The sequence below is a fragment of the Saccopteryx leptura genome, chromosome 7 (genome assembly GCF_036850995.1).
Source record: "Saccopteryx leptura isolate mSacLep1 chromosome 7, mSacLep1_pri_phased_curated, whole genome shotgun sequence".
Classification (NCBI taxonomy): Eukaryota; Metazoa; Chordata; class Mammalia; order Chiroptera; family Emballonuridae; genus Saccopteryx; species Saccopteryx leptura.
Genome location: NC_089509.1, coordinates 46,825,399 through 46,846,596, shown reverse-complemented (window position 1 = coordinate 46,846,596; position 21,198 = coordinate 46,825,399). Strand labels below are relative to the sequence as shown.

The 21,198-nt window shown below is 36.5% G+C and overlaps 1 protein-coding gene across 1 annotated transcript in view; it reads right to left on the bottom strand.

Moving 5' to 3' along the window:
- The window catches only part of PSMD14 (proteasome 26S subunit, non-ATPase 14), a 114,255-nt gene that overhangs the window by 27,527 nt on the left and 65,530 nt on the right, over positions 1-21,198 (bottom strand). Inside the window, exons 6-7 of the mRNA XM_066345907.1 lie at positions 18,452-18,522; positions 17,307-17,457 (exon numbers count right to left, since the gene is read on the bottom strand). Coding sequence (XP_066202004.1) covers positions 17,307-17,457; positions 18,452-18,522 — 222 coding nt within the window. The remainder of the gene's footprint in view (positions 1-17,306; positions 17,458-18,451; positions 18,523-21,198) is intronic.

The following is a 21,198-nucleotide window of genomic DNA, read 5'->3' as shown; positions in this document are numbered from 1 at the left end:
ATAAATACTTTAAGAGTTGTTTAAAACCTTCTAAGATTTTCTATTAAAAAGCATTTGTTGGCCCTGGTCGGTTGACTCAGTGGTAGGGCGTCAGCCTGGCGTGCGGAGGTCCCGGTTCAATTCCTGGCCAGGGCACACAGGAGAGGCGCCCATCTGCTTCTCCACCCCTCCCCCCCTCCTTCCTCTCTGTCTCTCTTTTCCCCTCCCGCAGCCGAGGCTCCACTGGCGCAAGGGATGGCCCGGGCGCAAGGGATGGCCCGGGCGCTGGGGATGGCTCCTTGGCCTCCGCCCCAGGCACTAGAGTGGCTCTGATTGCAACAGAGCGATGCCCCGGATGGGCAGAGCATCGCCCCCTGGTGGGCGTGCCGGGTGGATCCTGGTCGGGCGCATGCGGGAGTCTGTCTGCCTCCCAGTTTCCAGCTTCAGAAAAATACCAAAAAAAAAAAAAAAAAAAAAAAAAAAGGCATTTGTTAAAATTAAATTGTAGATAAAAGAAAAGCGACCATTTTGATTGACAGATGTACAACTTAAATAAATACAGAATTACTGTATTTTTTGCTCCATAAGGCATACTCCCCCCCCCCCAAAAGTAGAGGGGAAAATGCCCATGTGTCTTATGGAACAAAAAATACAGTAAGTATTTTATTAAATATTTTAACACACCATTTGGTTCAGAATATTTTTTTTCTTATTTTCCTTCTTAAAACCCTAAGGTGTGTCTCATGGTCAGGTGCATCTTATGGAACAAAAAATACGGTAATAATTGTCACCCTTACTATCAGTGGTAAATATTTAAGTGCCTAAAGCATCATTCTGGTCCAACTGTTTTTAGAATACTTTCGTTCCATTTCAAGATTTTAGTAAAATCATTTTGTAGGGGAAAAAACCTACAAAACTGAAAATTCCATTATATATCACAACAAAATGCCTATATACTTTTTTTTATCCTTAATACTTTCTAGCTACTTTACATGCAAAAATCTCTGCAATATTTCTCTAGACAATTATAAGCAGGTGTGAAATTTTATAAAAAGAAAATGATAATCAGTCCCAGCTAAGTAGATATCATGATCAGTTAAAAACTGATGAGTTAAAATTTTAAATTCTATTAAAAAATTAAGAGAAAAATTTAAATTTAATATACTGTTCAACCAATATATAAATGATGGCCTATGTGAAATGTCATGCTTAGATGGACAATTCCTGAGTAGCAATATGATAGCGAATAGAAAATGAATACTTTACACTAAGATTAATTTGCTACCATCACTATAGCAACTGTCTTAAGGAAACTAACATGTTCAACAACCTGCAGACCAAAATTATATTTAGTACACAATAAAAATATAAATCTCAATAGTCTACATTTTAATTTCTGTACAATTTTATAATTGCTTTTTGTGCTGTGAGAATAAGTGGGTTTCTCCTTTAGAGCAACCTATCAAAATAGACTCATTAATGTCCAGTGCACTAATGAGCAATGGGTAAAGAAGGTGTTAATTACGCCACAGTAAGATTCAAGAAAAAGCCCTAGTGAGCACTTGGGAGGTGTGTGCAAGCTGAAGGCGTTTCTCCATGTTTATGTATTTACTGAATGATGCAATAAAATGACAGCAAAGTGGTCACTCCATGGTTAAGAATAGAAGTCTGGGATATAATATACTGAACAAAGAACCCCTAAGGATTAATTAAGGTATAGGGAGTTGGAGAGAAAGGGAAAATAACCCATTTTTTAGGAGTTATATGACTTTTCTAAACAGTTTGTTTTAAAGTATATATACATTAAATCAGTTCATTTTATGTCTTATAAATACAAATAGTAATTTAGCCAAAAAACTTTACACAAAACCTACCTCCTTAGTATGTAATAAAAACTTACAAGCTAAAGTATGAAGACTATTTTCAGGAATATGTTACTACACTTTTATAATTCCCTTCCATGAAGTCCTACACACCACATTGAATCTCTGTTCACCAGCCTGATCATTTAATTTTTTCTGGTACAAGTGCCTTGAGACTTTTCAGAGGTCACTGCAACAGTAGACAGCTTATAACAAAACCATTAGCAGTTTGGCTAGCTTAGGGAAACCTCTTACTTTCCTTTTTTGTTTATTATCACTGCATGAATCTGCAGCATATGATAGTTTATAATTTCTCAGGCTTGTTAAATTCATGTTAAAGGTCTGTTTTCTTGTTGAATAAATTTTGTTCATATAATGCTGCCTATTTCATACACTCAGTCTTTAATAGCACCTTTGGTCTATGCGCAACTCACAGATCAAAACAGAGGACTAAAATAGGGGTTGATGATGCTATTTACATGTGTGATTCCTGCTGTCTTCTTGTTAGTAGCTTTAATATAATAGAAGACCTTGTCTGTTTTGTAATTAACACATCTTTACTGGAGAGATATTTGGAAGTGATTGCTGTGAATATACTGGTTAGTAAAATAAACACAATCACACACCACTTTCTGTTATCAGACAAATTTGTGAATTGTACACATTATATTCCAGATCAACAAACTGTGATATAACAGCCAAGTAGAAGACACATATTTATATAACCCTTTATTTTTCTGAAAATATGTATTCACTCTGACCTTGCAAATATAATTAGCTTGTGGGATGTGCAGATTTCAGTACCATGGTTGCTTTACTAATTGCAACTCTTGGAAATAGATACTAAATATTTGGAAGCTGCCAATACAAAATAAAAACTATGTCTTTTTGTACATCTGTCTTAGCTTATAAAAGCAAAATAATTTTGAAAACAATACTGTGTTCCACATTTATTCCAAGTACACCAAGGGTCAAGGACCTATCATTTCAATTTAATAACGAGTATAGTTTAGGATTCAAAACTAATTATTTTTAATTCCGTTTAATCCATATTTTTTGGATTCATTCATGAGTATAGTACAGTTTATCCAATATGCTATTTATTTTTAAATTCGTGTTTTCATATCAACTGCTAGGTCACTGAAAGAATAAACTAAATTTCTGAAGCACCAATCTATAGTTTCCAATATATACATATAAAGGAGTCTAATTATTAAGTAAAGCTCTTAAAATTAGTTTAATACAAAGATGTTTGAAAGAAAAATGCATAAGCACTTCTGGCAGTGATTATATAATTCATAATAATCCTCCCCCTCATTTTTAACAGTAGGTGCTGCTCCCTTTGACATTTTCAATTATACTTATATTGAAGTCAATGACTCTGGGAAGTGTTTATATATAAAATGAGCGAGAATAATTTTTAAATTTTAAGACTTCAAAATCAATGTCAAACATCAAAAAAAAAAGAGAAGAGTTACAATCCAGTTACCAGGTATTTATTTAAAATCATATAAACCTATCACCATATAAAATCTCTGAATGACTATGAAACTGCTAGTTGTGGGAAGAAAACCAACACCCCATATCAAATATCCTTTCTAGAAATGACCTGTTATCAACTGCTTAGGCTGTTTCCATAGTCTTTAAAAATTAAGAGTGCATATGACCTGGGAGGTACTTCTGGCATTTGTGACCATTTCGTTACTTCTGCTGCCATGCACTGCCAGATATCTATAAGAGAAAAACATCTTGTGTCTCTTGTAAGCCCACAGCATAAAAAATTCAAAGAAATCTTACTTTTTATGCCATTTCCAATGAAAAGCACTACGAACTAAAACTGACTCATGCCAAATGCATACCGCTGAATTGCTGTGATTTCTTAGTCTCAAGTTTGCAACACGGAAATTATTTATAAAATGTCAATTTTAGCTCTGGAAAAGAAATTCCTATGTGTATGTACATTTTCTTTCTTCATCCTTGGAGAATTGCTTACTGTAGCTAGAGATCTGTAGTACAACTTCAATATATTGGGAAAGGGGGATGGGGTATAACTAGCATATTTATTTTTTTGACAAGTGAAGACACGCCTCAAAAATTCAAACAGAAAAGCCACAAGTTCTAAACATATATGCCTTAATGAAAACAAAATCATCTTTAGAAACCAGTATGGCAAAGGTAACTATCAATAGATATTTTTAGATTCATGAAACTTTGTTAAATACATATAGTTAAGTCTTAAAAGGTTTGGCATGATTTTTTAGTTTATGCATGTAGTCAGTATGGTATAGGTGTTTAAATGCTTGAGACACTGGTGTCAGAATCCTACCTAAGTTAGAATTCCAGCCCTATCACTTGTTAGCTAAGTGATCTAGTGTAAATTCTTTAACCTCTCAATGTCTCCACTGTGCATCAATGACACCTCACAGTGCTGGTGATGTGTATGATTAAATGCAATAATACATGTGTATGTGCCTCACAGTTCCTAGTGTTATTAACTGTGGCAGTCATGGTGTTGCCCTCCTCAGACTTCCATTCAACAGAACTTGCTGTGGAGAACACAGTAACTCAAAACCTCCATATGCTACATCCCTGGATCCTCTGAGGGTTCACTCCAGGTCATGCTTCCCTTGGGCTGCTGCTAGCCAATGACCGAGCACCATGGTAGGAGTAGAAACTAGTCATACCTGCCAAATAAGGGATTCCACTAAAGGGAAACTGTGCCTCAAGGACTCCCCATCAGCCTGGCTGATACTTTCTTAGGCATATGCTGTAGTCCGATGCTTCTGCTACCCAGCTCTACCTTCCGTTTCTCTTCCACAGGATTAGACTGTACTGAGGTCTGAGGTGTCTCCACTTTATCCCTAAAAATCTCCTGCATATCTAATCTCATTTTGGCATCTGCTTCCTGGAGCACCCAAACTGACCCAGTAAACAAAGCAGAGTACTACTACTATAACACAGTGTTATTAATTTGGCATCCACAAATACTCACTTTATGAAAACATCAAAAACAAATAAGGGAGAGACATTTAAAGGTATATATTTCCTTAGGAAAATTCCTAATTAAAATTAAAATAGCATATAGTTATACTGAGTATTATCACTTAAAATTATGGCAATATGCCTAGAATCTTGATATTCCTGCAAGATAGGTTTTCCTAGACTTATATGTGACAAAGTTTTTTTTTTTTCAGAGACAGAGAGAGAGAGTGCGAGGGATAGACAGGGACAGACAGACAGGAATGGAGGGAGATGAGAAGCATCAATCATTAGTTTTCGTTGCAACACCTTAGTTGTTCATTGATTGCTTTCTCATATGTGCCTTGACTGTGGGCCTTCAGCAGACCAAGTAACCCCTTGCTCAAGCCAGCGACCTTGGGTCCAAGCTGGTGAGCTTTTGCTCAAACCAGATGAGCCCGCGCTCAAGCAGGTAACTTCGGGGTCTTGAACCTGGGTCCTCTGCATCCCAGTCCGATGCTCTATCCACTGCGCCACCGCCTGGTCAGGCTGACAAAGTGATCTTAAAAACTGAACTCCTCAGGCCTGACCAGGCAGTGGTACAGTGGATAGAGCATCGGCCTGGGATGCTGAAGGCTCAAGTTTAAAACCCTGAGGTCACTGGCTTGAATGTGGGCTCATCCAGCTTGAGCATGGGCTTACCAGCTTACGCACAGGGTTGCCAGCTTGAGTGTGGGATCATAGATCTGACCCCATGGTCGCTGGCTTGAAGCCAAAGGTTGCTGACTTGAGCAAGGGGTCACTCACTCTGCTGGAGCCCCCCACACCCAGTTAAGGCACACATGAGAAAGCAATCAATAAACAACTAAGATGCCACAACAAAGAACTGATCCTTCTCATCTCTCTCTCCCTTCCTGTCTGTCTGCCCCCCCCCCCACCACTAAAAAAAAAAATACAAAAAACTGAACTCCTCAAGGACTATTAATGAAAGAGACTGTCATCTGTGGGTCACTGGTCTGATATGGACATAGTACCATTTCTATATGGTGACTACTCATCAGCCTACATAAAATCAATGGATTCTGCATTCCTTTCTCATAGACAAACTAAAGCAAGACAATTGGTAGGCTTATCAACAGTTCCAGATAAAATAAAGGAATAAAAGTCTCTAGAGACTCAAGTTTGGAGCTTGACCATGTTAGCAAGGTGGTAGGGAGAGTAAATGAAGGGAGTAAGGACTGACTTGTATTTGCTGTGCTTTAACATTACCTTCAAAGAAAAATGGAAATATCTCCTTCAAACTGCCATTTCTCAATAGGCAAGCTCATTTTCATAGGAAAAAAATTTGTAAAAATCAATTACTTTTCTATGTATCACTTTTACATATCTTTATCAGGCTAATTAATTAAATGACTATATAGAAATTATCTTGGCTTATCCTCTCAACAACTAAGAGGTTGGTATTAATACTCTCAATTTATGGATGAGGAAACCAAAAATCAGAGGACTTGAATAATTAAGTGAGAAGACACAACCAGTTAGACCACTATAATTTGTTACCTATACAGTATGCCAAAGCCAGTTCTCTTCATCACCAAGCCAGTTGATGTAACAGTTACCCTAACACAAAAGCAAGATTGCGTTACTTAACAGCAAGGTTTGAGTCTTATTCACCATTGAATACCCAGTTCCCAGCAGAGGACCTGACTCATATAATACAGTGCAGACTAAATATCTAATGAAATGAAATGCTCCAAGGAAGCAGTTTTGGATATTATTGTACGTACTTTACATAGTTTTACTATTCATGTATATTTTCCCTTCCAAAAAAAGAGACACGCATTATATTACAAAATCTAATCACTAGCTTTATTAAATATACACTTCCTCAGTTTTGAATTCATGAAAAACTCTTCATTGGCATGCTGAACTGAAACACTAAATTACAAAGCACTGGCTTGTGTTTAATACAGAATAAAAACTGCATAGGGCCCTGGCCGGTTGGCTCAGTGGTAGAGCGTCAGCCTGGCGTGCAAGGGGTCCCGGGTTCGATTCCTGGCCAGGGCACACAGGAGAAGCGCCCATCTGCTTCTCCACCCCTCCCCCTCTCCTTCCTCTCTGTCTCTCTCTTCCCCTCCCACAGCCAAGGCTCCATTGGAACAAAGATGGCCCGGGCGCTGGGGAAGGCTCCTTGGCCTCTGCCCAAGGTGCTAGAGTGGCTCTGGTCATGGCAGAGCAACGCCCCGGAGGGGCAGAGCATCACCCCCTGGTGGGCATGCCGGGTGGATCCCGGTCGGGTGCATGCGGGAGTCTGTCTGACTGTCTCTCCCCGTTTCCAGCTTCGGAAAAATACAAAAAAAAAAAATCAACTGCGTATAATAAAGGTGTTTGAAATGTAGTAAGTGGCAGTGGGTGTATGTTAATCAGCTTATTAGCAGTATAACAATAACCAATGAGAAATCAACTATGACTTAGAAGAAAATTTACTACCATAATCAATTCTACGCTCTTCAGGAAATTACGATAACAACATATTAAAACTGCCTAAACTAAGTCCCAGGTCCAGAAACATCTTCACAATTAACAAGAGCTAATGGCAAATCATTTGAACATGATCTTAAAAAAATAATATACAGTGACTTCCCTGGCCCCTGTCTTGCGGACCAGTGAACCTCGCCCGGGATATGCTCTAAATAAAGCTTTTCCGGCCCTGGCCGGTTGGCTTAGCGGTAGAGCGTCGGCCTGGAGTGCGGGGGACCCGGGTTCAATTCCCGGCCAGGGCACATAAGAGAAGCGCCCATTTGCTTCTCCACCCCGCCCCCCTCCTTCCTCTCTGTCTCTCTCTTCCCCTCCCGCAGCCAAGGCTCCATTGGAGCAAAGATGGCCTGGGCGCTGGGGATGGCTCCTTGGCCTCTGCCCCAGGCACTAGAGTGGCTCTGGTCACAGCAGAGCATCGCCCCCTGGTGAGCAGAGCATCGCCCCTGGTGGGCGTGCCGGGTGGGTCCCGGTCGGGTCCCGGTCGGGCGCATGCGGGAGTCTGTCTGACTGTCTCTCCCCGTTTCCAGCTTCAGAAAAAAAATAAAATTAAAATAAAATTAAAAAAAAATAATATACATGAAAAAATATATACATGGGCTATGAAAAGGCCTCTTATACAAAGTCATGTTACCATTCCTGGTACAACACTGGAATTAAGAACAGGGACTAGATGTCACTCTTGTCTGTGTCTCCAGTGTATAACTGGCATACAATAGTGGTCAATAAATGTCCGCTGAAGGAATGGCCAGGGAGCAGATGGGAGAAGGAAAAGCATTAAAGAAGTAAAAGAGTCAATAAATAATATTCTTATTGATAATGGGACATTGTTTTAAAGATTTTCCTTTATCTTTATTATAACAGCTGGAATCAAACTAAATTGAAGCACATTTGTGTCACTCAAAATGGATAGCAAGTATATACTAAACAACAGTAAATTAGATCAGAGATTATAGAAGCTCTAAAGTAAAAGAACCAGACAAAGAACAATTTTATGTAAGGTTTATGATTTTTAGAATTGTAAACATAAAATTGCTTTAACATTCCCAGCTGACAATTTCTGATTATATTAGTTAAATGTTATAATGTAAACTATTAAGTTTGTCAGGGATAGTATAGGTACATTAGCACTTGTAATATTTTCTTTTTATTAATTTTACTGGGGTGACATCAATAAATCAGGGTACAAATGTTCAAAGAAAACATGTCTAGGTTATCTTGTCAATCAATTATGTTGTATACCCATCACCCAAAGTCAGATTGTCCTCCGTCACCTTCTATCTAGTTTTCTTTGTGCCCCTCCCCATCCCCCCCCCCCCCCCGTAGCCACCACACTCTTGTCAATGTCTCTTAGTCTCGTTTTTATGTCCCACCTACGTATGGAATAATGCAGTTCTTGTTTTTTTCTGATTTACTTATTTTACTCCGTATGATGTTATCAAGATCCCACCATTTTGTTGTAAATGATCCAATGTCATCAGTTCTTATGGCTGAGAGCACTTGTAATATTTTCTAAGATATCCTCACAGACTAAATCTAATAGTACTATAAAACTTCAAATTGATAAAAGTGAAAAACAGAAAGCAAGCAAGAGATAATATAATAACTAAACTTGTTCCAAGAATTGGGTGGATATGCTCACAGAGTTATATTAAAACTGGAATAAAATTTTTATGTGTTCTTTTTTCTATTTTTCTCTTTCAATCTGGAAAACTAGATGAAGAAGTGTGTGTATAAATTGAACTCACAATTTGAGATTAGAACTATCCAAACCTAACTGACCTTTATGGGATAGTGATAAAAAAAAAATCTTATGAATAAAAGCTCTTCTAAATATCTTGCACTACCTTTATAAGACAAATAATTTGGCATGTTAAACTTGAGCACTAGCTCTAATTACATACACTTCAAATTTACCAAGGCTAATGTCTATGAACAAACTGACTGCACTGACCATGTCAATTTCATGAATTTAATAAATGACTATGATTGCTAATGTATAAAATTACTTACTAAATCTCACAAAAATAACTGCAGTCTTTTTATATGCTGAAAGCCAAACTGATAACAGCTGATCACTGACATTCCTTGATTTTTTATAAACATTTATGAAAAATACTTTTGCCAGATAATATAAACATTCCAGGATATGAAAACGTTTCACCCAAAAGTGGCCCCAATTTTGTAGGGGAGACAAAACTGACAGATGAATAAAACACAAAATGGTTTTAAGTATAATACAATTAATCACTTCAAAGGCCAGAATTTTAATGTAATAAACTCATTTTCCTCTTCATCAGCATGCGTCAGAGAAATATGCTGGAAAATAGTAATTGCTCAATAAAAATCAGCTGAATTAGAAGAACATTCCTAAATTTGTCAGGATTTAGGGAAATTTGAAGTGTATGTAATTAGAGCTAGTGCTCAAGTTTAATATGCCATTTGTCTTATAAAGAAGGGAAAGTTTTCATTTATTTAAAGTTGTTACCTTCTGCCTGACCAGGCGGTGGCACAGTGGATAAAGTTGTTACTTTCATCTTCCTAAACTGAGCAAGTTAATAGTTAATTTATAGACTTGTTTTTAACAAAGTTTTCAGAGATATTCACATTATTATGACACAAAATATGCTAGTTATTAATTCTTTAAGTACCAATTATTGCACACCTCCTACTATGGCAAGAGAACACTAATCATTACATATATCATTTCATAATATTTAGATTATTATGATAGTTCCTAATATCTGCTTCATAGATGAGAATTCTGCAACTCACTTGCTCAAAGGTTATGTTACAAGGAAGATGTTCATTTCTATATCCTCCCTGCCTTTATATTTTTCTGAAACTCACGAAGATTAGTTAACTTGCTCAAGGTCATGTTATAAGGAAGATGCTCTTCATTACTCTATATCCTCCCTGCCTTTATATTTTTTAAATAATACAAAGCTAAAACAAGCCTGACCAGGAGGTGGTGCATTGGATAGAGTGTCAGACTGGGACATGGAGGACCCAGGTTCGAAACCCTGAGGTCACCAGCTTGAGTGAAGGCTCACCTGGTTTGAGCAAGGATCACCAGCCTGAACTTGATATAAGGGGAAGTCGCTGGCTTGAGCAAGGGGTTACTTGTTCTGCTGTAGCCCCCCAGTCAAGGCACATATGAGAAAGCAATCAATGAACAACTAAGGTGCTGCAACGAAGAACTGATGCTTCTCATCTCTCTCCCTTCCTGGCTGTCTGTCCCTCTCTGTGTTTCTTGTGTCTGTCACAAAAAAAAAAAAAAAAAAAAAAAGCTAAAACAAAACTATTATGTTAGTAGTTTAAAATCTTCACCATCTTAAAACTTTCTAGTACAAAATTTCTTGGTAAATACAATATTTGCCCCCTTGCTCTGAAAAGGACAGAACCTTTTAGATCACTGAAAATAAAAGGTAAAATCTTATAAAATTCATTCCTTAATTCTTTTTTTTTTTTAATGTTACTCTTGCCTCACCTGTGGGGGCACAGTGGATAAAGTGGCAACCTGGGATGCTGAGGTCACCATTTTGAAACCCTGGACGAGGGTCAAGGTACCTACAAGAAGCAACTACTGGGAGTTGACACTTCCTGCTTCTCCCCCCTTCTTTTTCGCTCTCCTTTCTCTAAAATCAATAAATAAAATCTTTTCAAAGAGTTGCTTATTTTAAAGAGTTTATTTATTGATTTTACAGAGGGGGGAAGAGCGAGAAGTATCAACTCACAGTTGCTTCACTTTAGTTGTCCATTGATTGCAAGCACAGGTTTTCAAACCTGCAACCTCAGTAGTCCAGGTTGATGCTTTAGCCATTGCGCCACCATAGGTGAGGCCATTCCTTAATTTTTTTCTCATGTATTTGTATTTACTCTTCAGAGCCCCATTCTTTTTTGTAAAACATTGATTAAAAACAAAAACTACTTATTTTACATTCTAATGTATCTGTGAAAGGGGAATGTATGAAGAGGTAAGTACCACCTGGAATGTTATTGTTCTTACATTCTTCCCCACCAGTATGAGCTCGTCTTTTCTGAGTGATGCCCCATCCATCCCTCCAAGCTCAGTCCAAGCTTCATCTATTTTGTGCAGTCTATACTTATTTCTCTCTTCTTCTAATTTCATTTGCATTTACTATGTTTGCTATACAAGTTAGTATTTTATTGCATATTGGTACATACAAGGTTCCAAATAAGTATTTGTTGAATTATATCTATCTGTACCAACCAATTTAATACTTAATTTAAAGAAACAAAGCAATATCATGTAATTTGAATTCTATCAGTATGCAATGTACATTTTATTGGCATATAATTGGCATATTGTTACCAGGTTCATAAGTATACCAAATGTATATGACTCATTTTCGAAAGAGACAAAGACCAATTTTTCTTTATGTTGTACCCCAGAATTGTTAGTATACAGGTACACTGGGTATACTTAAATACCCACAGATGAGTTGATATGCAACTAGACAGACATCATATTCGGAAAAGTCCACGAGTATTTCTGATTAGAGTAAATAAAACATTAAGAAAACCAGGATTTACTTAGAAAAAGTTATTAGTGTTTTTGTTGTTAATGTTTTCAAAATAGAGAACAGACAGAGAGATTGTTAGTAGTTAGCAGGTAACAGTTGAACATTTTACTGACAACTTATAGGAATACTGACAAGAAAATGATTTCTCAAAAGTAGTAATAGTTATATGCTAGTTTTATGATTGCACAAAGTGACTATTCATTTTGTCCTGAGAAAGAAGCCTAGTTATAGCACAAGTTGAATTAACTTCTAAATTTGCTACTGGATCTAGTCCAAGTTGGGGGCTGAATATACAAGATAACAAAACATTAAGCAAGAGGGGTGTCACTGTGCCACTTAACAACTGAGGTTTAAAATATTTGAATATGCATGTTTTACAAATAAACCAAAACAAAAATCATAAAAACTACTTCATTTTTAAGTTTAGAATAGAGCTTACTGATAATTTCTGAGCTAACTTTTCATTTTAATTATGAATGTTATCATTGATTTTGACTTATATCATTTTTAAACATTTACAAGATTATATAATACATGGAATGACATAGATTCTTTATCATATTGCGTATTTTTTATTGTTTATGTTGGTCTCAATGTTTGTCCTTGGTATGTCACAAAAGCTTACAGGGATAAATATAACTTGTTTTTAAAAATTAATAGAGCCTGACCAGGCAGTGGCGCAGTGGATAGGGTGTTGGCCTAGACGTAGAGGACCCAGGTTTGAAACCCTGAGGTCACTGGCTGGAGCTTGGGATCACAGACATGACCCCACGATCCCATGATCGCTGGCTTGAGCCCAAAGGTTGCTGGCTTGAAGCCCAAGGTCGCTGTCTTGAGTACAAGGTCACTGGCTTCAGCAAGGTGACTCTGGCTGGGCTGGAGTCCCCCAGTCAAGGCATATATGAGAAAGCAAACAATTAACAACTAAGATGCCGCAACAAAGAATTGATGCTTCTCATCTCTCTCCCTTCCTGTCTGTTGCTGTTTGTCCCTTTCTCTCTCTCTCTTGTAAAAAAAAAAATAGACTACATGAGAAATAATTAATATATAATGCCTACTATAAGTAATACAGAGAACTACTGAAAACTTATGAGAAAATGTGTAGCTTCTTCCTCTGACTTATGCTGAAGGGAGTGATACTTGTCATAAAAGAAAGGACCTGTGATGACATCTGGTTCTTATTTTCCATTCTGATATCATTCAAAATTGCCTAATTTTAAAAAGCAAGTAAAACAGTTTGAGCAGACCCTGGCTGGTTGGCTCAGCAGTAGAGCCTCAGCCCAGTGTGTGGAAGTCCCAGGTTCGATTCCTGGTCAGGGCACACAGGAGAAGCGCCCATCTGCTTCTCCACCCTTCCCCCTCTCCTTCCTCTCTGTCTCTCTCTTCCCCTCCCGCAGCCAAGGCTCCATTGAAGCAAAAGTTGGCCTGGGCGCTGAGGATGGCTCTATGGCCTCCACCTCAGGTGCTAGAATGCTTCGGCCGCAATGGAGTAATACCCCAGATGGGCAGAGCATCACTCCCTGGAGAGCATGCCAGGTGGATCCTGGTTGGGTGCATGCAGGAGTCTGTCTGACTGCCTCACTACTTCTAACTTCACAAAAATACAAAAATACAAAAAAAGAACAACTTGAGCTCTGAAATTGCATAAATTTAGATTTGCATCCTTGATCTGCTGCTTAATAATGGTATGATTTGGGCAAAGTAATCTAGGACTATTTTACTCTTTCATTGATAAAATTAAATAATAATAATGGTTACCTGTAGAATTACTGAAAAGAATAAATGAGGCAAGTTAAAATAACTGTTACCGCAATACGGGGCACACAGCAGTAAATCCATAAATATACAGTCAAGTCACATAAAAGGAAGTAACACATTATGAATTAATTGTGATTATAAAGAAAGAATTCATGCTTACCTTATCACTCAAAAACAAAGATAATATTGGGATTTATAAAGATGAAAATATAAAAACATACAGGAAAGAGCTATTTAGTGAATAAGAGACCCAATTTAAATCATTACATATAGACTGCCACTTAACTCTTGATCTGCTCATTGCCTTAATAAATATTTTGACAGCTTGGAGAAATAAAGTGCAAGAAAGAAGGCAGAGTCCTGTTATTCACTTTTAACAAGTTTATATTCTTCAGTTTAATGATTTAACTAGGAATACTGGCTATGGATTTTCTAGCATTTAATCTGGTTCATAGCTGTGAGAGGTCCTGACACTAAGAATCATGAATTATAACCATGCTTAGAACCTTATAGACAAAGTTACATAATTGACAAAGAACTAGATTACCACTTCAGGTAATATAATTGTAAAAATCTATGTTAGGTACAAGTGAATCATCATACATATTTATACTAAAATTTTTCGAAAACATTTGACAGAAAATCAGACAGTAATACCTGGAATTTCATAATTTTAGATTTATTATTATTATTATTATTATTAGTTTTTACTGAGACAGAGAGTCAGAAAGAGGGATAGACAGGGACAGACAGACAGGAATGGAGAGAGATGAGAAGCATCAATCATCAGTTTTTCGATGTGACTCCTTAGTTGTTCATTGATTGCTTTCTCATATGTGCCTTGACCATGACCCTTCAGCAGACCGAGTAACCCCTTGCTCGAGCCAGCGACCCTGGGTCCAAACCGGTGAGCCTTGCTCAAACCAGATGAGCCCGCGCTCAAGCTGGCGACCTTGGGGTCTCGAACCTGGGTCCTCTGCATCCCAGTCCAACGCTCTATCCACTGCGCCACCGCCTGATCAGGCAGATATATTATTTTTTAAAGATACATTTTACCACATGAGAGCAGTCATGTAATTAGTGTCTTTTTAAATGCAATGCATTTTAAATATAAATAATCACTAATTATAAACAATGAAAATTCCAACTTTGTATAATGCTCAAACTAGGTTTAGAAGCTAAAAACTGCCATTATAAAAACTATAATTAGAGCCCTGGTTGGATAGCTCAGTTGGTTAAAGCAGGGGTCCCCATGCGGCCCCCTGAGGCCATTTATCCAGCTCCCGCCGCACTTCCGGAAGGGGCACCTTGTTCATTGGTGGTCAGTGAGAGGAGCACAGGATGCATCCTGGAGTACTGTATGTGGTGGTGCCGCAAAGCGCAGCATCGCTCATGTACAGTACTACTTCTGGTGATGCGAGACACGCGCCTCACGACTCCGGAAGCGCGTCATATCACTTGATATGGCTAGCAGTGACAAATACGGAACTGGACATTGACTATCTCATTACCCAAAAGCAGGCCCATAGTTCCCATTGAAATACTGGTCAGTTTGTTGATTTAAATTTACTTGTTCTTTATTTTAAATATTGTATTTGTTCCCATTTTGTTTAAAGCAGGCCCATAGTTCCCATTGAAATACTGGTCAGTTTGTTGATTTAAATTTACTTGTTCGTTATTTTAAATATTGTATTTGTTCCCATTTTGTTTTTTTACTTTAAAATAAGATATGTGCAGTGTGCATAGGGATTTGTTTGTAGTTTTTTTTTATAGTCTGGCCCTCCAATGGTCTGAGGGACAGTGAACTGGCCCCCTGTGTAAAAAGTTTGGTCCCCTGGGTTAGAGCATGGTCCCAAAGCAAAGAGGTTGCCAGTTCAACGGTCCTTGGTTGGGGCACATACAGGAACAGATTGATATTCTTGTTTCTCTCTTAATCTCTTTCTTCCTCTCTCTCAAATCAATAATATAAATATCTTTTAAAATAAATAAATAAATAAGTATAAACAAAATAACCAAAAAATAAAATATTCATTTATTTACATTCTATTTTGAGAATGCTTTCTTTTATTGTAGTTAAGTTTATCTTTCTTTTCAAAGGGGCCACCAACACTTGAGACAAGTATCAAAAAAATCTGTCACATTAATACAAAATAAAACTAATTATATTTAAAATTAAGCTTCAATTATATTCGTAAACACAGCAGTAGAGAAACTTAACCAGATAATTCTGTTACATTTCTAAAGAAAGAATCATTACCTAAATGAGTTAATTAAAAAGTATGTTAATTATCACAGAATTGAACTTAAATATTATACTATACTTTATTTCAGAAAACTAAAAATAAAAATCAAGTATTTTCAACTACTTTGATCTATATCATTTAAGTAACAAAACATTTAATAAAATAGTAAACTGAAATACAGGTATATAGCAAGCATTAGACGTTCATTACCTATTCTGAAATATCTAGTATATCAGCTATTATTATTGTTTTTGTGGCTAGTTTCTGCCTCTGCAAAGCTAAATCATATCTAATAGAAAGATTTAGAGAAGACCTCAATTTTTATTCATCATAATAACATGATGTCAGAAAGTGTTTAACTTCAAATTCATGCAGATAAAAACTTCATGTTTTAACAGCCAGATTTATTTTGTTTGAGCTGGTGAGCAGATGTTAATGTAATCTGTAGTACTATCAAGCTCTAGGTCTGATAGATAGCAAGCTAATATTTACTTTTAAGTGCTCTAAAAATAATTTATAAAAGCTGCATAGAAAGATTTCATAAATGTATTGTGATTTTAACAATTATTCTACACTACAATGGAAGTACATGCTCAAACAAGACACCTCAGCAGTATTTTAAAGCAGTAACCACCTAGCCAATTTCTGTATGTTTTGTAGTTTTTCTAATCCACTCTCCCTGTGGTTGAGCAAAATCGAATTGCCTCTCACATTTGCAGACAGCTCTGTGAAGGTGATAATAGAGCTGCTCCCTGCTGTCATGAGGCAGGAAATAGGAAAATGGCATATGGGGCTAGAAAGAAAGGGAAAAAAAGAAAAAGAACGAATAAAAAAAAAAAAGAACTAAACAAGAACAAAAGATTTCAACAAAGAACAACTATAACCCAATATGCTTTGCAAGTTAATCTCTTTTAAGATTCATTCAGCATATTTAATCATTCATCTGTGTCCTCACTCCATAAATGTGAATGATTCATACCAAGTCTTTGGGGCAAGTTTTCATTGTCTAAAATATTTGGAACAAACAACTTCAGAATATGTCCTGCACAATGTCTGCAAAACAGAGTTCTTTAACTAGATTTAAAATTGCCAATCCCAAATCCTCCATTTTAAAATAAGAAAAGGTAGAGAAATGTTGATTAAAATGTTAACAAAATGTATATAGCAAGCAGGCTTTTAACATGGTTTAACATTTCTAAATCTATGAAAAGAAAAATTTCAAGATAAACATTTATGATTAGATAATAGCCGATTAAAGTAGAAACAAATCTCTAAATAATACTAAGACATGGTACAGATCTTTTTTAAGTAAACAGGGTTTTTTGTGTAGTTAAGAAATCTGTTGAAAGAAAATAGATATTTATTTAATGTAGCTGCAAAGAGAATGTGGCAGTATATGCTGATAAAGACAGAATCTACTCTACCTTTCCTTTTACACTCTGAATGGGATCCACAACCACTGCCACGGCTCTCTCCGACAAGGCTTCGAAGCTCTGCTGAGTGTTGATATCCACACCAGAGAGCCAACAACCAAAGCCAGGGTGACTGTGATACCAACCAACAACCATCTCAGGCCTGAAACAAAGAGGGCATTCAGCTGTTCAGAACAGAACAAGTAATACATTTATGATATGAAAAGAAACAACACACTAACAGGGTATAAATTAAGAAGAGATGATAAACACACAGGTGTGAAAAAGCACCATTAGAAAAACTGAAATCATACACCATACTATCCAGGAACCATGGAAATGAGTAAGTGTGACAAAGGATTGCTATCATTAAGAAATGCACATTAGCAGTGGTACAGGAGGCTTTCAGTTTTTCACCTTGTTACCACACTTTCTCAGAGCCAGTTTTTACCCTTTCAGTATTCAAGTAAATATCTATCTACTCTTTAACTCCTTAGGTCTGGGAGTTGGATTTTCCAGGCAGAGTATATTTTTAACAATGGACACCAGGATCCACTGTTGTGAAAGGATTAAATATCAATTAAACCAGCAGTAGAACTAGGAACTCAGTCAAAAACCAATTTGCACTGTTCTGCTCAGCTGCTGAGCCTTTTGCTAACATTAATTTTGAAGTTTCTTCCACAGTAGAAGAATTTAAGCAAGAGAATGACAACTATTGAGAGGTTTAATCTGGGGGAAAAAAACTTGAAAAATATTTGGATTCTCTTTGCCCTGCATTTAAAACACATGTGCCTACAAATATAAATAAATATTCAGAATCTTATTCAGCTGCAATTCTCAACTACATGGAACATACAAGCTCTTTCAGTTATGTGACTAGAGAGTAACTCCATATGCTGAACGGAGAGAAACTACAGCACAAGCTTGCTATGTGATAGCTGAGAATGTTAACATGACGCAGTCTTCTGACTGGCAAATTTCTCTGGTGCTAGATGGAGGAGAGACTAGATAGGTGGTACCTAGCGCTGACGGTGACACTCTTACATGAACTGCATGCCTTTCCCCTAGGAATGATAGTCATAAACATCCAAAATTCTGAGACATGATTCTGAAACTATTTCCTATTATCCTTTTATATAATCATTTAAAATACTTACCTTCCTGTCTGCTTCAGCATATCCAACATTTTGGCTTGGAATACTGGATCAACTGCCTCCACACTGACACCCTGGTTTAAAAAGAAAGAAAAATAATTAGCTCTTATAATTACGGGGAAAAAAACCTTTATATTACAATGCAAATCAACAAAAAGCTACACCCAGAAACCTAGGTATATTATTTTGAGATATCAAAATAATTTTAGCCTGACCTGTGGTGGCACAGTGGATAAAGCGTCCGTCGACCTGGAATGCTGAGGTCGCCGGTTTGAAACCCTGGGCTTGCCCAGTCAAGGCACATACGGGAGTTGATGCTTCCTGCTCCTCCCCCCCTTCTCTCTCCCTTCTCCTTCTCTCTCTCCCCCTTCTCTAAAATGAATAAATAAAATCTTAAAACAAAAATTAAAAAAAAATTTTAGCCCTGGCTATTAGCTCAGTTGGCTAGTGTCAACCTAATAAGCAGAGGTCGCCAGTTCGATCCCCAGGCAGGGTACATGTAGAAACAGTGATATTTCTGTCTCTATCTCTCCCTTCCTCTCTAAAATCAATAAATCAATTAAAAAATAATTTTATAGTTTGATACCCATTCTTGTCATTCTATTATAAACCATGCATCAAATAAGCTTCTAAAATTTCCAGCAAGACAATTTTCAAGACCCTTTATGAGTTTATGGCCATGGCTGTGTGTGTGTGTGTGTGTGTGTTAGAAAAACCAAATTGAATTAACTATTTTTTCGTTAGACCTATCTAGAAAGCATACTTCCTAATGCCATTGTCTGATAACTGATAAGCATATCACCAAAGTTCTACAAATATACAATTGTTATAATAATCAAGACTTTCAACTCTTCCCTCCAGAAATGTAAACACTCTAAAGAAAGAAAGTAATTTATTAGTATCCCATAATTGTGTTGGGGGTGGGTTGGGAGGGGAGGAAGTTTAGTGCTTCAGTTACAATGACTTGGTAGATTAGGTAGTTGGAGGAAAATAAATACTTTTGAATATCATCTCAAATGTATAAAAACATTCACAAAAAAATTCCCCACCACAGACAATCTGTAAGTAAGTCTTTTAAATGTTACATTATTTTGCTAGTTCAACCAAAAGAAACTTTTAGAACATGGACTGTCTTCCATCCAAGTACTAGCCAGGCCCGACCCTGCTTAGCTTTCAAGATCAGACGAGGGGCGTTCAGGCTGGTATGGCCGTAGAGGAACATGGACTGTCAAAGGCATCCATAACATCTCTTCAGTGATAGATCACTGCCGTTATAACTCTCAAAAGGCTATCTGCTAACACCAAGATTTTAAGTCTAACTACTTAAACAAACCAGTTAACATAAGCACTGCCTTCCCACCAAAACAAACAGTATTTTGAATTCTAACTGAGAATGCATACTCAAAAACAGGAATATGCAATCTGCTGCCTACAGGCTAAGAAAGGTTTTTTTACATTTCTAAAGGATCGTTTAAAAAAAAAAAAGAAATATGAGACAGAAACATATGTCTATACGGAAAAAGTTTGCTAACTCTTGGGCCAGAAGAAAAACTTTTAAATTCTACATAGAGTAAACACGGGGATCAAAATCTTCTATTTTATATTGTCAAACAAACATTTACACAGATATACTATTAAAGCTTAAGATCCCTTTATTATAATGAATAAGCACATAAGAATCCCATGTAACAGAACTAAGTTAATTTTCTGTTTTATATATTCTAACATGAAAAGATAGATGCAAGTAATAGTCTAAGATTCAACTCTAAATCTTTAGTTAATATGTAGTGCATTACTCTATGTCCAAAGTACAAAATAAATATAATGAGTATTTAGGACAAAATCAACAGATCCAAATTAGTTTACTTCAACCAACTGGTCTATTTAAAGAAAAAATTGCATATTTTTCTAAACTTTGCATTATTTACAAATACACTGCATTCTGTAGCAACTACTCCATTTAAAATGCTTATTATACATAGACAAAGATATTGCACTATTTAAAAACAAAAATTTTCTCTACCATACACTTTATCAAAACATACTTATAGTAAAGAGCCTCAAACAGTGCAGTTTTATGGAAACAATTTCTTTAACCCAGGTAGGTATTTTACAAAGCTCAATAAGAGAAAAAAAATCCATCATAAAAATATACCTATTATATTTTTCTAGGCAAATGGAGAAGGATATGTATGTTGTTTTTTGGCCATTTTCTCTAAATCAAAACACACACCTATCTATACAAGTCTAATGCATTAAAACAGAAAAACAAAACAAAACAAAAGTCATGGTTCCAGAAAGAACAATAGTTCTAAACAGGTAGACTAGATGACTTTAAAAATCTGTAAGAATTATGTTTCTTCTATAAACAAATTACCATACCTGCACAAAAGCACTAGAGCTTGCCATAGTTTTTCTTCTTTTAAACTTAACATTTTGAATAGGAAAAGCTTAAGTCATTTATCACTATACATGAAACATTTTTAAAAAGGGCCATATTTCCAAACAATGGGAACAAAACATGAGGACTAGATAATGTATGTAAATTAAAATCTAATTAAGAGTCTGAAATCTTTTGAACCAACTGTTCAACCTAACCAAACTAATATCCTACAATATTAGGGTAACTAACTTATAAATCCAGTATGCTATGTCAGTTTAAGCTAAAGGTATGAGTAAAGGGATTTAATGTTAGCATCATTCAGTTTGTGAATCTACCAGGGAATGATGCACTTAAAACATATATAATT